The sequence below is a fragment of the Macrobrachium nipponense genome, chromosome 4, assembly GCF_015104395.2.
Source record: "Macrobrachium nipponense isolate FS-2020 chromosome 4, ASM1510439v2, whole genome shotgun sequence".
Classification (NCBI taxonomy): Eukaryota; Metazoa; Arthropoda; class Malacostraca; order Decapoda; family Palaemonidae; genus Macrobrachium; species Macrobrachium nipponense.
The window spans coordinates 18,219,624-18,234,633 of record NC_061100.1 but is presented as its reverse complement, the minus strand read 5'-3'; the positions used below and the strand labels follow the sequence as shown (position 1 = coordinate 18,234,633).

Here is a 15,010-nt window from a genome sequence, read left to right as displayed (position 1 = left end):
CATATATCAAAGATTTTAATCATTATCACGTATTTGTAGAAAAACGTTTATAATTAAATTATCATAAAAAAGTTTATTTTACTAACGAAACATCTATAGAGCAGCCAGAAAATAAAGAAGGTATAGTAGTTTTCAATTTGTCGGATTAAAAAAAAAAAAACATTTCCGGAATTGTCCCAAATGTCGCCATTTGACACCCGATTTCCAAGAAGCGTTTCCGGGGACACCTGGACGAGACTCACCTGCTGCCATAATGACAATGCAGGCGACTCTCTCCACCCCGGAATTCCCCTGACAGACAATTCGGGGAAAAGAGTAATGGTCCACCTAAAGCCTCATGTTTATCAATTATCCCTGGATGCAACGCCATCTGCATAATGGCCCCAATGGAAAGAGGGAGCCATTAAGACTCTCTAAAATGAGTCGGTTCAATTTCTGTTCGAAGTGGCGATGACTCTTAATGACGTGAAGGTATTTTTAGTTATTTTCGGTCAGACTGTGGAGTTTTTTTATTTTTTTATTTTTTGTAATTATGGATTGATTCTAACTTTCAGCGCTTAATTGGTAAATGTCTGTGATGAATTTTCAGTCCTACTTTACCGAAATATTAGCAGGAGATGGGATACATTTTTTAGAATTTACATTTATAAAAAAACGAATAGTATGTTTGTAGACGATGCAATTTCATTTTTTTATTTTTGTCTGAAATATGCTGTGTTGCATTTTAAAATCACATTAAGTACAAGTATCATTACAGCCATTAAATTATGAATAAAATTTCCTTACGGGGAACTTAATCGGAATTTATTCAGATATTTTTTTCTTAATTTTCCCAGCATCATCGAAACAAAGAAGAAGTCATATGCGTTGAAACAATATTTAAACTAACCCCGGTAAGGGAAGAAAACTTAAATAAATATAGTAAATAGAAAATAAAAGAGAGAGAGAGAGAGAGAGAGAGAGAGAGAGAGAGAGAGAGAGTTCTTACTCTTACTCTATATCTTCCTCTCCTAACTCTCAATATATTACTCTCTCACGCTCTCCCTCTATCTCATTTTCCTTCTTATTTCTCTTTTAACTGTTACTTTTCCTCTCTCTCTCTCTCTCTCTCTCTCTCTCTCTCTCTCTCTCTCCCCCCGTAAAACCTGCTCCTACAGATAAGTGAGCACACGATGTCTCCTCGGATGGACCTACAAGTCTTTGAGACATCCTAATCCTTGTAACTCCTTGTAAGGCTTTCTCTCTCTCTCTCTCCCTCTCTCTCTCTCTCTCTCTCTCTCTCTCATGCGAGGAAAATGGATTAATATCCTTATCCCACCAGCAAATCTAAAGAGATGACAACACTTGTTTACTTTCAATTAGAGCAAGCTGTCTGCCCAATAAGTGTCAATTTCGCAAGAAAATACTTCGCTTAAAAGGACCCCTTTCCAAACAGTGACCACACTCACTGATCCGTCTCAATGTCAGTTATACCTTTCATACTTCAGTGGTTCTTTGCAACATAACTAATGTTAAGTATAGAGACGGGCAAACTAATGTTTGTTGAACATTAGGCGCCGTTATTCAGCCTTTCAAGGGACTGGTATGCTTCGTTCTTCAAAGGACTGGATATTCCTGCAGGTTTTTTTGTGTGTTTATTTTAAAATTCCAGAGGAACATTTGATAAATTTATTGTTTATTTTATCTATCAAGATACTTTTTCTTTGTCTGTATGCCTGTTTGTCGATATATTTCTTTCTCTTGACTCCAGATTAGAAAATGGGTATAGAAGCATTGTGACTAGACTCAGCCTACTGTACAGTACTAGAACTTCCATATTTCTTACTTTATACTTCTACACAGGAAGCTCATTTACAGGACACCAAACCCTCTCTCTCTCTCTCTCTCTCTCTCTCTCTCTCTCTCTCTCTCTCTCTCTCTCTCTCTGAGGCTCTTTCTTTGTAATAAATCTTCCGCTCCATCTACCCAGTTCTGTGTATAGATCTTCTTCAAGGATACTCTCAAATTGGTAAACTATAATCGTCTATTTTTTTCATGTTTTGAACCATCTCTGCTTAATCGAAGTTATCCTTTCATTCATACATTATGTATATATGTATATATATACTTGTATATATAATATGCGAATGAAAGGGTAAATTCGATTAATTAGAGATGGTTCAAAACATTGAAAAATAAACGATTATAGTTTACCAAAATGAGAGCATGCTTGAGGAACACACACGCACACACACACACATATATATATATATGTATATATATATATATATACATTATATATAATATAATATATAGAGTATCAAATATATATATATAATATATATATATAATATATTAGTATATATACATATATTATCCACACACACCACACACAGGAGCACACACATATAGATATATATATTAGATATATGTATAGTATATATATATATATATATATATATATATATATATATATAGATATATCTATATATTCTGTATATATATAATTATATATGTATATGTAGATAAGATTATATATATATATATATTATATATATATAAAAAATTACTATTTTTAATGTAAAAAATGTTATATCTATAATCTTATTATATGCATGTTTACATACAAGTACATTTAATGAGAACCTGGTGCATATCTGGCCACCATTTTAATGGCACAAACCATTACCAAGCCTGAAGGAGCACTCCCCGTTTAAACAGCAAATTATTGATAATTTCCACCCCAGCATTCAGTGAATATGACGTGAAATGATTGAATGCGTAAATCCCATCCATAAACACCAGTCTCAGATGATGCGAATGGCATCTATTGAAACTACCAAGCAAGAACATCTTTTCACTGAAGACCTAAGCTAATCAGCCAAGAGGGGATACTCGTATATATAAAGGAGTGGTTGGCTCAGGGGAGACAAGTTCCGAGTCCTCTCCAACTCAGGGAAGATGCAGGCGCCAACGCTTCTCCTCCTAGTGCTGTCTTCGGTCACGGTAAATCCATATTCTTGCGTACTTTTTTAGGTAAAATATACTTTTTTTTAAGCCGTAAAGCATGTCGCAAACGCACGTCTGACACTTGTCGTACACATAACAGATAAGTAGTACACAAGTCAACGACTTAATGGGAGTCATAACCAGTGCTTTATAGGTTCTTCGTTTACGGTCATTGACTTGTTTTCAAGCTGCTTGTGATATGTATGTGATAAGTTGCCAACATGCGTATCTGATATGTTTTATTGTGAGCGTGGACGCGCCCTATAGTAGGAGATACTTTCAAATATCTATTCTGACGACTAGGGCCAAGTTAATCAAATGTGAAATATATCTTTGGTAATTTTTCTCTGATCCGCAAAGAATAAATGGGTTGAAATCATGAATTTTCAGAACTTTTGTATCATTTGATATATAGATGTACTAAAATGGCCAGCATTTCGATAAATAAAAACTGTTTCTTAGAGTAACCTAACATCTAAACTCGATTCCAAACCTCTCAACTGAATCCAGTGTTTACTACAACCAAGCCTAAATAAATTTAAAAGTTTATATTCCTAAAATAGCATTAACCCATAACAGTTTATAATCTATCACTACCAGCGATACAGATAAACATAGATATTATTAGGGAAATAGGCAAATTCTTATAGTCGCAGATGGGTAGCACCTATGTAAAGGGAATGACATAACAAGTATGAAATGGCACAATATCTAATTGGCAATCCTGATCTTCGTTTCCAGTTGGCTTCTGGAGCATCTCTGAGGGAGGAGGTGGAATCCCAGGTGTGCAGTGAAACCATCTCATTAGACTTCCAAGGCGACGTCCCAGGGGTGACATGCTCCTCGACATGTCCTGAAGGCATGCAGGTATGTAACAGTTATTACATTCTTTAACTTCATACTTTGCAGTCTCAGGCCTAACTGTGACCCACTGACGATTGTGTCAGGGTCGTCTGCGTCAGTGTGCTTTGTAACCATCCAGTCGGGTCATCACGTAGGTCGTCAGGCGTCTAGATCACATAGGCTCTCCAGGAAGACTTGTCTTTTCATGGTTTGATTAAGAGTCTAACCACTGGGGTTCTTTCCTTCAAGAGTATCCTCAGTATTCAGGTGCACTGTTCTGAAACTGAAGGTATTACTATGGAAAATCATTCTTTGCAGTTAATCAACTCCTGTATTATTGTCATCATCATCCTCATTATTATTATTATTATTATTATTATTATTATTATTATTATTATTATTAATTATTATTATTATTATTATTATTATTATATTATTATTATTATTATTTATTATATTATTGAACTAAAAGTATCCGAAAGGCTCTCCTAGTCAGTTTTAACCTTGTAGAAAAAATTATGGCTTTCAATTGTCATTATTATTATTATTATTATTATTATTATTATTATTATTATTATTATTATTATTATTATTATTATTATTATTATTATTATTATTATTATTGAACCAAAAGTATCCGAAAGTCTCTCCTGGACATTTTTTAACCTTAGAAAAAAATTAACACTACTATGGTTTTTAATTGCCATTATTATTATTATTTTGGGGTGGGGGCGGAGGGGCAATCACAGTCCTCCAATTCGACTGGGTGGTATTCATAGTGTGGGGTTCCGGGTTGCATCCTGATTTCTTAGGAGTCCATCACTTTTCTTAACATTTGCGCTGTTTCTGCATGAGTCCTGGAGCTACTTCAGCCTCTATTTTTTTCCAGATTCCTTTTCAGGGATCTTGGCATCGTGCCTAGTGTTCCTATGCTTATGGGTACAATTTCCACTGGCATATCCCATATCCTTCTTATTTCTATTTTCAGGTGTTGATACTTATCCATTATTATTATTATTGTTATTGTTATATTATTATATTATCAAAGTAGTCTAACCAGACCACTGAGTTCACTTTTAGCTCTCATAGGGTTGGCCCGAGTGATTATTAGAACAAAATATAAGGTCTAGGCATAAGGCCAAGCTCTGGAACCGAATAGTTCATTCGGTATGAAGACGAATGAGTGAAAATTAAAATAAAAACTACACAAGGGCACACTCTTCCACACTGGAACGCATGCGCACAACAAATACATTACCTTACTCACGTATCCATACATACGTTAAAAAATAAAATTGAAATAAGTAATTAACTTTTTTCAAAACGCAGTTTTTAAAATTCATTAAAAGACCCAAGGAATTTCGGAACTGCATCTTTTACTTATATCTATATTTTATCAACTAAATGACATCTTGCGAACATCGAAATTAGAACGACTGAAAAGGCAGACGATTCTGACGAAATTTCCTTCACTGATTTATTTCCAAAAGTTGACAGTCGCTGCTGATCATACTTTGGACACCCTACACATGTTTGACCACATTGCACTCTGAGCAATCGGGAGCCGAGCCATGTGGGCTGCTCATTAAGTGTCCATGACTCAGACGAGTAATGGCCTATTCGGGGGGCGTGTCAGAATCATTTGCGCATGTCTCTCTCTCTCTCTCTCTCTCTCTCTCTCTCTCTCTCTCTCTTACCATCTGGTTTTATTTGTTTTAATTTATCAGTTTCATGTTCTTCATTCCATATATATTGCCATTATATTTATGATGCCCATTTTCCCATTATTATATAACTTAGGGAGAAATATTTCTTCGTATGGTGTTTTTACGTTGCTTGGAACCAGTGGTTATTCAGCAATGGGACCAACGGCTTTACGTGACTTCCGAACCATGTCGAGAGTGAACTTCCATCACCAGAAATACACATCTCTCACACCTCAATGGAATGCCAGGGAATCGAACTAGCGGCCACCGAGGTGGCAGACCAAGACCAAACCGACCACGCCATTGAGGCGCTCTATGGCGAAACAACTTAATTTGCTTTACGATATTATATTTTGATTGTAATTCTGAATAGCTTCTATGGCGCTTCTCGAGACTCTAAAATTCCCAAAATTATCGAATGACGTTTCTTTAATTATTTTACAGCTGATGCAATTGCACACAACCTTGGTGTCAGTATTCAAGCATTATTAGGTAGAGAAAACTGATAAGTTTTGTCTTGGGACACTGCGACATATCACAACCCGTGCTCTGAATTAGATCCATATGTGTATATTGTGCCATGTGTATCCTTTTCGGCTTATATGCTCTATAGCATGTTGTCTATAGTGTTCTGGGGCATATGAGTAACTTTTTATATAAATATTTGAAGTGTGTACAACTTCCCATTCTACTCATTGTCCAAGGAGGAGGCAATTTTACTATTGAAGGTAACTGGATTTTTATATTCATTGACTCAAAATAATCTTCTAGCTCTAATTGGGAATAGCGATAAATGATTGTTATTAAATACATCTATGTACCACTGGGGGTACACGTACCCCAGGTTAGGAATTCCTGATTTTAAGGTCTTTGTTATGAACTGGGTCTAACGTTTTTAGCGTTGCAACCGATGCCGAGTCATTTATTTCGTTTCCGTAATCAATGGTAGACAAAACTGTTGCTTTCTACAGTACACTAAGGTTATGTCTATCGGCTCGCCAAGTTGTGTTCGATGGCTTTTTAAAAATTAGATTTAATGCGCTCTAACATTTCGATTTTATGTATGCTGTGTGCTTTCCAGTTCAAGCAAGCATCAGTAATATCTTTGTACATCTCCTCAATGTAATCTGGTCTACAGACCATTTACGTTCCATTCTATAATGTAATTATTGGCAATATTACATCAAGTGTGTTCAAGCGTTATTTTGTTTTTGTTGGTTATCAATTTTAATTTAAAATTTATTAACGACGTTTGTCTATTTTTCTTTCTGACATATTAGTTGTCCAATACACATACAGCCTTTTCGTGAGTGTCCAAACTAGCAGTTTCTTTATTTCTGTATTTTATAAAACTTCTCATAGTATTTCTAAAACTGTCTTTTATTATGCTTCTGCTTTTGCTGCATTCGTTACACCCACATGTGCTCTCAAGCATCATTTCTTTTTCGTTTACTTTTGCTGCACCAATTATTGGTGATGGAGTCATCTCTCCTAACCCTTCACATATCCACCCTTGTCAATGGTTTGTTCCTTTACTAATTTTTTGATGTATTGGGTATTCGCTTCCAATGGTTTTATTATTGTTCTAGGAGACAAAGGTATATTTTTATCATTTTATGTTCTCTCTTCGGGTCTTTTGTCTTCATGGGCGGCCGCAGCATATTTTCCAAAAGGGGGCAAATTTTATATATATATATATATATATATATATATATATATATATATATATATATATATATCATATATATATATATATATATATATATATATATATATATATATATATATATATATATATATATATAATATGCAGTGGTACTGCGATGCCAATAATTTAAGTGAAGCAAGATGCGATAAAGAAAAAATACAATGTTACATCGACCTCTTTTTTCCAATAGTTCCATATACTGTTCAGCAGAATTCAAATATTTCTGGAAAGAACAACGTAGTTATGTACTGTATACAAATATTATACAATACATAATTATACCTTTAATTTACATAAGCTGAAAGAATATATTGTAAAATGGAAGGAAAACAAAGTGAGATGTAGTTAAATGTAATAAAAGTAATGTATATATATAAATTTTTCCAGGATTTCGGGGGGGGCGGGGGTGGCGGGTGCCCCCCTTGCCCCCTATATGCGGGCGCCCATGATTGTCTTTACTTTGACAGATATCTCTTTTTTTTTTTCCAATTTCTGTGGTACATGTATTATCTTCTGGCGGTTCCATTTGCCCCAATATCTCAAATGAATTTGAACTAATATCCATATCAGAATTTGTTTACGTTACTTTGTTCTTTGCTATTTTAAGCTTCTTCTTGCAAAACGCAGTACTTAATCCTGGAGATTGGTCTATCAGGGTTTTGTTACTCTTATCCATTTCCATTTTGCTTTATAGTGGAAGAGGTACGTTTTATAGCAGGATCGTGCATTCCTCTACCTCTCAGTTCTACTTCGGCCTCTCCATAGGCATTCATGTTCTCTCAAGCGGTAATTTTAATTCTTTGTTGTATATATAATACATACGTTCCTTAGACCTTGAATGGTGTGGCATGTTCGTCAGATCCACAATACGCACATAAAGACTCACTTCTCTGATTTGGCTATAATTTTGAATTTTTAAGGGTAATTCTTGGCCTTCAAATTTTATTTTTGCTCTTTCTCAAAGATCTTTGGATACTTCTTCTGCTGGCTACATTGTATATTTCACAGTCTTTCAAGGGATAGAACGCCGAGAGTTCTCTCGCCAGAACCAGAAGCTCCCTTGGAATCCCAGAACAGACACCCCCTGGAATCCGTGGTCCAGCTCTAGAGAATAATTCCGCCTTTGAGCTCTTAGGTCCGAACACTAATTAGCTTCGGATATAAACCCGTTCCGAATCAGCTCCAATATGTTTGAGCAAACGTGGAAAGTTCCACGAACATTAATCTAAAGAAATATATAATGATATATGGGACTCTTGTACTCAAATTTGGGAACAAATTCCTAGTGTTCAAGAGCCCCCTCCCACGTCCAGGTGGTCCCAAGTCGAGAGGGATTATTAGCCATAAATTTAAATAGTTATGCACCCATAAAGCATTTGGCAATATATAACTTATGTTGAGCTTAATTAGAAAGCCATGTTGGTCACTGGTATATTCATTATATATTGATTGTTATAATTCAGTCAAGAAATTGAAGTCATTGTGTGAGATTAGTTTCTGAGAATGTTTGTTGATGATGTGAATATGATGGAAATGAAATACTTGAGTTTTATTTTTTCTGTTGAAGACGTGGTCTGCTGGATCAGTGTACAAGAGGCCATCTGCACTATCACCTTTTGGACTGATGGTGAAAGTTGATTACAGCAACTCTGGAGTCACATGCAGTCTTACTGAATCATCAACAGGTAGGAATTTGAGATTTATGAAGAAAAAGATATTCCTTAGATTAACTAATACATATAAAATCGAACAATACAAAATATCTCGTGTTTAAAACAGAGAAAATCTAAACAAAAGAATAAAGTCAGATTAATTTCCAACAGATGAAGATCTTCTCACAAGCTACCGAGAAGAGAGTGGAATATGCGAGTCGTTTCCAGGAAATCTTCAGACATCATCAACAAGTGGTGTAAATACTGAACCATCCGTGACTGGATATTCGTATTCCACAGAAACTGCAGGTACAGGTCCTGATTACACACCTGGCACAGGAAGTTCTGCATCTGCTTCAGGAACTTCAGTTTCATCTGGTGAAAATACATCTGTAACAGGTAACACTGGTAGTGAAGTTACAGCTGCTTCAGCCCCTGGAGGATCCTCAGGCACAGGTCCTGAAAACACAGGTTCAGAGGGAACTACAGTTACATCAGCAGAAAATACTTCAGTATCAGGTAACACTGGTGGTGAAGGCACAACTGTTTCAGCCCCTGGAGGAGAAACACCCTATGAAACAGCATCATCAGGCACAGGTCCTGAAAACACAGGTTCAGAGGGAACTACAGTTTCATCAGGAGAAAATACATCAGTATCAGGTAACACTGGTGGTGAGGGCACAACTGCTTCAGCCCCTGGAGGAGATACACCCTATGAAACAGCATCATCAGGCACAGGTCCTGAAAACACAGGTTCAGAGGGAACTACAGTTTCATCAGGAGAAAATACATCAGCATCAGGTAACACTGGTGGTGAGGGCACAACTGCTTCAGCCCCTGGAGGAGATACACCCTATGAAACAGCATCATCAGGCACAGGTCCTGAAAACACAGGTTCAGAGGGAACTACAGTTTCATCAGGAGAAAATACATCAGCATCAGGTAACACTGGTGGTGAGGGCACAACTGCTTCAGCCCCTGGAGGAGATACACCCTATGAAACAGCATCATCAGGCACAGGTCCTGAAAACACAGGTTCAGAGGGAACTACAGTTTCATCAGGAGAAAATACATCAGTATCAGGCAACACTGGTGGTGAGGGCACAACTGCTTCAGCCCCTGGAGGAGAGACACCATATGAAACAGCATCATCTGGTACCGGTCCTGAAAACACAGGTTCAGAGGGAACTACAGTTTCATCAGGAGAAAATACATCAGCATCAGGTAACACTGGTGGTGAGGGCACAACTGCTTCAGCCCCTGGAGGAGAAACACCCTATGAAACAGCATCATCAGGCACAGGTCCTGAAAACACAGGTTTCAGGAGGGGAACTCAAGTTTCATCAGGAAAAATACATCAACATCAGGTAACACTGGTGGTGAGGGCACAACTGCTTCAAGCCCTGGGAGGATAAACACCCTATGAAACGCATCATCAGGCACCGGTCCTGAAAAACAGGTTCAGAGGGAACTAACAGTTTTTCAACAAGGAGAAAATACATCAGCATCAAGGTAACCCTGGTGTGGAGGGCAACAACCGCTTCAGCCCCTGGAGGGAAACCCCCATGAAACGCATCAATCAGGCACAGTCCTGAAAAGACCAGGTTCAGAGGGAACTAACAGTTTCCTAGGAGAAAATACATCAGCAATCAGGTAACACTGGTGGTGAAGGCAAACTGCTTCAAGCCCTGGAGGAGAAACCCCCTATGAAACAGCAATCAGGCAACAGGTCCTTGAAACCCAACCAGGTTCAGAGGGAACTAACAGGTTTTCCTCAGGAGAAAATAATCAGCATCAGGTGTTAACCTGGTTGGTGGAAGGCACAACTGCTTCAGCCCCGGAAGGGAACACCCTATGAAACAGCATTCCAAATCGGGCACAGGTCCTGAAAACCCACAGTTCAGGGAACTACAGTTTTTCATCAGGAGAAAATACTCAGCAAAATCAGGTAACCCTGTGGTGAGGCACACTGCTTCAGCCCCTGGAAGGAGAAACACCCTATGAAACAGGCATAATCAAGGCACCGGTCCTGGGAAAACCAGGTTCATAGGGACACAGTTTTCAACAGAAGGAAATACATCGCAATCAGGTAACACTGGTGGGTGAGGGCACAACTTGCTTCAGCCCTGGAAGGAGAAACCCCCTATGAAACCGCATCATCAGGCAAAACAGGTCCCTGAACACAGTCAGAGGGAACTACAGGTTTTCATCAGGAGAAAATACTCAGGCTCCATTTAACCTTGGTGGGAAAAGGCACAACTGCTTTCAGCCCCTTTGAAGGGAAAGAAACACCTATGAAACAGCATTCATCAGGCAAGAAAGGTCCCTGAAAACCACATTCAGAGGAACTAACATTTTCATCAGGAGAAAATAACATCAGCGCAGGTAACAACTGGTGGTGAGGGCACAACTGCTTCAGCCCCTGGGAGGCGAAACACCCTATGAAAGCAGCATCATCAAGGCACCCGGTCCTGAAAACACAGGTTTCAGTAAGGCAACTACAGTTTCATCAGGAGAAAATACATCAGTATCAGGTAACCACTGGTGGTGAAGGCACAACTGCTTCAAGCCCTGGAGGAAGTACACCCTATGAACAGCATCAATCAGGCACCGGTCCCTGAAACAACCAGGTTTCAGAGGGAACTAACGTTTCATCCCGGAGAAAATACATCAAGCATCAGGTAACACTGGTGGTGGATGGGCACAACTGCTTCAGCCCCCTGGAGGAGAATAACACCCTATGAAACAGCATCATCAGGCAACCGTGTCCGAAACAACACAGGTTCAGAGGGAACTAACAGTTTCATCAGGAGAAAAATACATGCAGCATCAGGTAACACCTGGTGGTGAAGGCGACAACTGCTTCAGCCCCTGGAGGAGATACACCCTATGAAACAGCATCAAGCAAAGGTAAGCCCGGTCCTGAAAACAACAGTTTTCAGAGGGAACTACAGTTTCATCAGGATAAAATACCATCAGCATCAAAAGGTAACACTGGTGGTGAGGGCACAACATGCTTTCAGCCCCATGGAGGAAGATTACACCCTATGAAACAGCAAATCAGTCAGGCACCGGGTCCTGAAAACCACAGGTTCAGAGGGGAAACTACAGTTTCAATCCGGAGAAAATACATCAAGCATCAATGGGTACCCACTGGATTGGTGAGGGCACAACTGCCTTCAGCCCGCTGGAGGAGATACACCCTATGAACCAGCAATCATCAGGCACAGGTTCCTGAAAACACAAGGTTCAGTTATGGGTGAACTACAGTTTCATCAGGGAGAAAATAACAATCAGTTGAATCAGGTAACACTTGGGTGGTGAAGGCACAACTGCTTCAGCCCCTGGGGAAGGAAGAACACCCGCCTATGAAACAGTCATCAATCAGGTCACCGGTTTCCTGAAAAACCACAGGTTCCAGAGGGAACTACAGTTTTCAACAGGAAGAAAATACATCAGCATTCAGGTAACACTGGTGGTGAGGGGCACCAACTTTTGCTTCAGCCCCTGGAAGGAGAAACCACCCTTATGAAACACATCATCGGCACCGTTCCTGAACACAGGTCAGAGGGAACTCGTTTCACCGAAAAAATACATCACATCAGGTTTAACAACTTATGGTGAAGGCACAAGTGCTTCAGCCCCCTGGAGATATACACCCTATGAAACAGCATCATCAGGCACAGGTCCTGAAAACAACAGTTTCAGGAGGGAACTACAGTTTTCATCAGGAGCAAAATACAATCAGTATCAGGTTAACACTGGTGGTGAAGGGCACAACTGCCCCTCAGCCCCTGGAGGAGAAACACCCTATGAAACAGCATCATCAGGCACCGGTCCTGAAAACACAGGTTCAGAGGGAACTACAGTTTCAACAGGAGAAAATACATCAGCATCAGGTAACACTGGTGGTGAGGGCACAACTGCTTCAGCCCCTGGAGGAGAAACACCCTATGAAACAGCATCATCAAGCACAGGTCCTGAAAACACAGGTTCAGAGGGAACTACAGTCTCATCAGGAGAAAATACATCAGCATCAGGTAACACTGGTGGTGAAGGGGCACAACTGGCTTCAGCCCCTGGATGAAACGACACCAAGTGGAACAGAATCCTCGGGTGCAGTCCAGAAAACACATGGTTCAGAGGGAAAACTACAGTCATCAGGAGAAAATACATCAGTATCAGGTAACACTGGTGGTGAAGGCACAACTGCTTCAGCCCCTGGAGGAGAAACACCGTACGAAACAGCATCATCAGGCACCGGTCCTGAAAACACAGGTTCAGAGGGAACTACAGTTTCATCAGGAGAAAATACATCAGTATCAGGTAACACTGGTGGTGAAGGCACAACTGCTTCAGCCCCTGGAGGAGAAACACCCTATGAAACAGCATCATCTGGCACAGGTCCTGAAAACACAGGTTCAGCGGAACTACAGGGTTTCAATTCAGGAGAAAAACCTCAGTATCAAGGTTTCACACTGGTGGTGAAGTTGCAACTGGCTTCAGCCCCTGGAAAAGGAGAACCAACCACGGTTGGAAACAGACTCCTCGGGTGCAGGTCCAGAAAACACAGTTCAGGAGGGAACTAACCAGTTTAATCAGGAGAAAATAACATCAGTATCAGGTAACACTGGTTGGTTGAAGGCCAACCAACTGCTTCAGCCCCCTGGAGGAGAAAAACACCGTACGGAAACAGCATCATCTGGCAACCGGTCCAGAAAAACAAGGGTCCAGAGGGAAAACTACAGGGTTTCATTCAGGAAGAAACGACATTCAGGTATCCAGGTAAAACACTGGTGGTGTGAAGGCAACTTTGCTTCACCCTGGAGGGAGAAACACCAGGTGGAACACGAATCTCGGGTGCAGGTTCCAGAAAACACAGGTTCAGAGGGAACTACAGTTTCATCAGGAGAAAATACATCAGTATCAGGTAACACTGGTGGTGAAGTTGCAACTGCTTCAGCCCCTGGAGGAGAAACACCAGGTGGAACAGAATCCTCGGGTGCAGGTCCAGAAAACACAGGTTCAGAGGGAACTACAGTTTCATCAGGAGAAAATACATCAGTATCAGGTAACACTGGTGGTGAAGTTGCAACTGCTTCAGCCCCTGGAGGAGAAACACCAGGTGGAACAGAATCCTCGGGTGCAGGTCCAGAAAACACAGGTTCAGAGGGAACTACAGTTTCATCAGGAGAAAATACATCAGCATCAGGTAACACTGGTGGTGAAGGCACAACTGCTTCAGCCCCTGGAGGAGAAACACCAGGTGGAACAGAATCCTCGGGTGCAGGTCCAGAAAACACAGCTTCAGAGGGAACTACAGTTTCATCTGCTGAAAAGACATCAGTAACAGGAAGCCCTGGTACGAATGGGGAAGTATCACCTACCCATGCTGAAATACCAACTTTTGCAGAATTAACTACCATGAGACCGCACGCAAGTAGTGTTCAAGAAACAAGCGCACCTGAGGAAACCACCAATCCAGGCTGCGTCAACAACGGAGAGACTAACAACGGCCAACAGGAAGTACCACTTTCTACCCAAGGACATACTGCCACAACTACCACTACTACTGTGCCCACAACAACTACCACTGAACCTCCTACTACCACTGCTACTACTACTACCACCTCCACCACAACTACACCTCTAACTACTACCACTGAACCACCTACTACTACTACTTCCACCTCCACCACAACTACACCTATGACTACCACAACCACAACTACACCTACGACAACCACAACTACACCCACAACTACCACAACCACACCTACGACTACCACAACAACAACTACACCTACTACACCTACACCTACAACCACCACAACTACACCTACTACCACAACAACTACACCTACAACCACCACAACTAAACCTACGACTACCACAACCACAACTACACCTACGACTACTACAACCACAACTACACCCACAACTACCACAACCACACCTACGACTACCACAACAACAACTACACCTACTACACCTACAACCACCACAACTACACCTACAACCACCACAACTACACCTACTACCACAACAACTACACCTACAACTACACAACAACACCTAGACTACCACAACAACAACTACAACCTACTACACTA

At 40.2% G+C, this 15,010-nt stretch overlaps 1 protein-coding gene across 1 annotated transcript; it reads left to right on the top strand.

Annotated features, from left to right (window-relative positions):
* Positions 1-2,908: 2,908 nt before the first annotated feature.
* On the top strand, positions 2,909-14,999 carry LOC135211288 (mucin-5AC-like; the record flags this gene model as incomplete). The annotated part of the gene is made up of 7 exons (XM_064244606.1): positions 2,909-2,985; positions 3,730-3,855; positions 8,813-8,930; positions 9,069-10,214; positions 12,749-12,937; positions 13,083-13,316; positions 13,780-14,999. Coding segments are annotated over exons 1-7 (3,078 nt in total), but the record flags the coding sequence as incomplete, so codon positions are not given.
* Between the last annotated feature and the right edge of the window lie 11 nt (positions 15,000-15,010).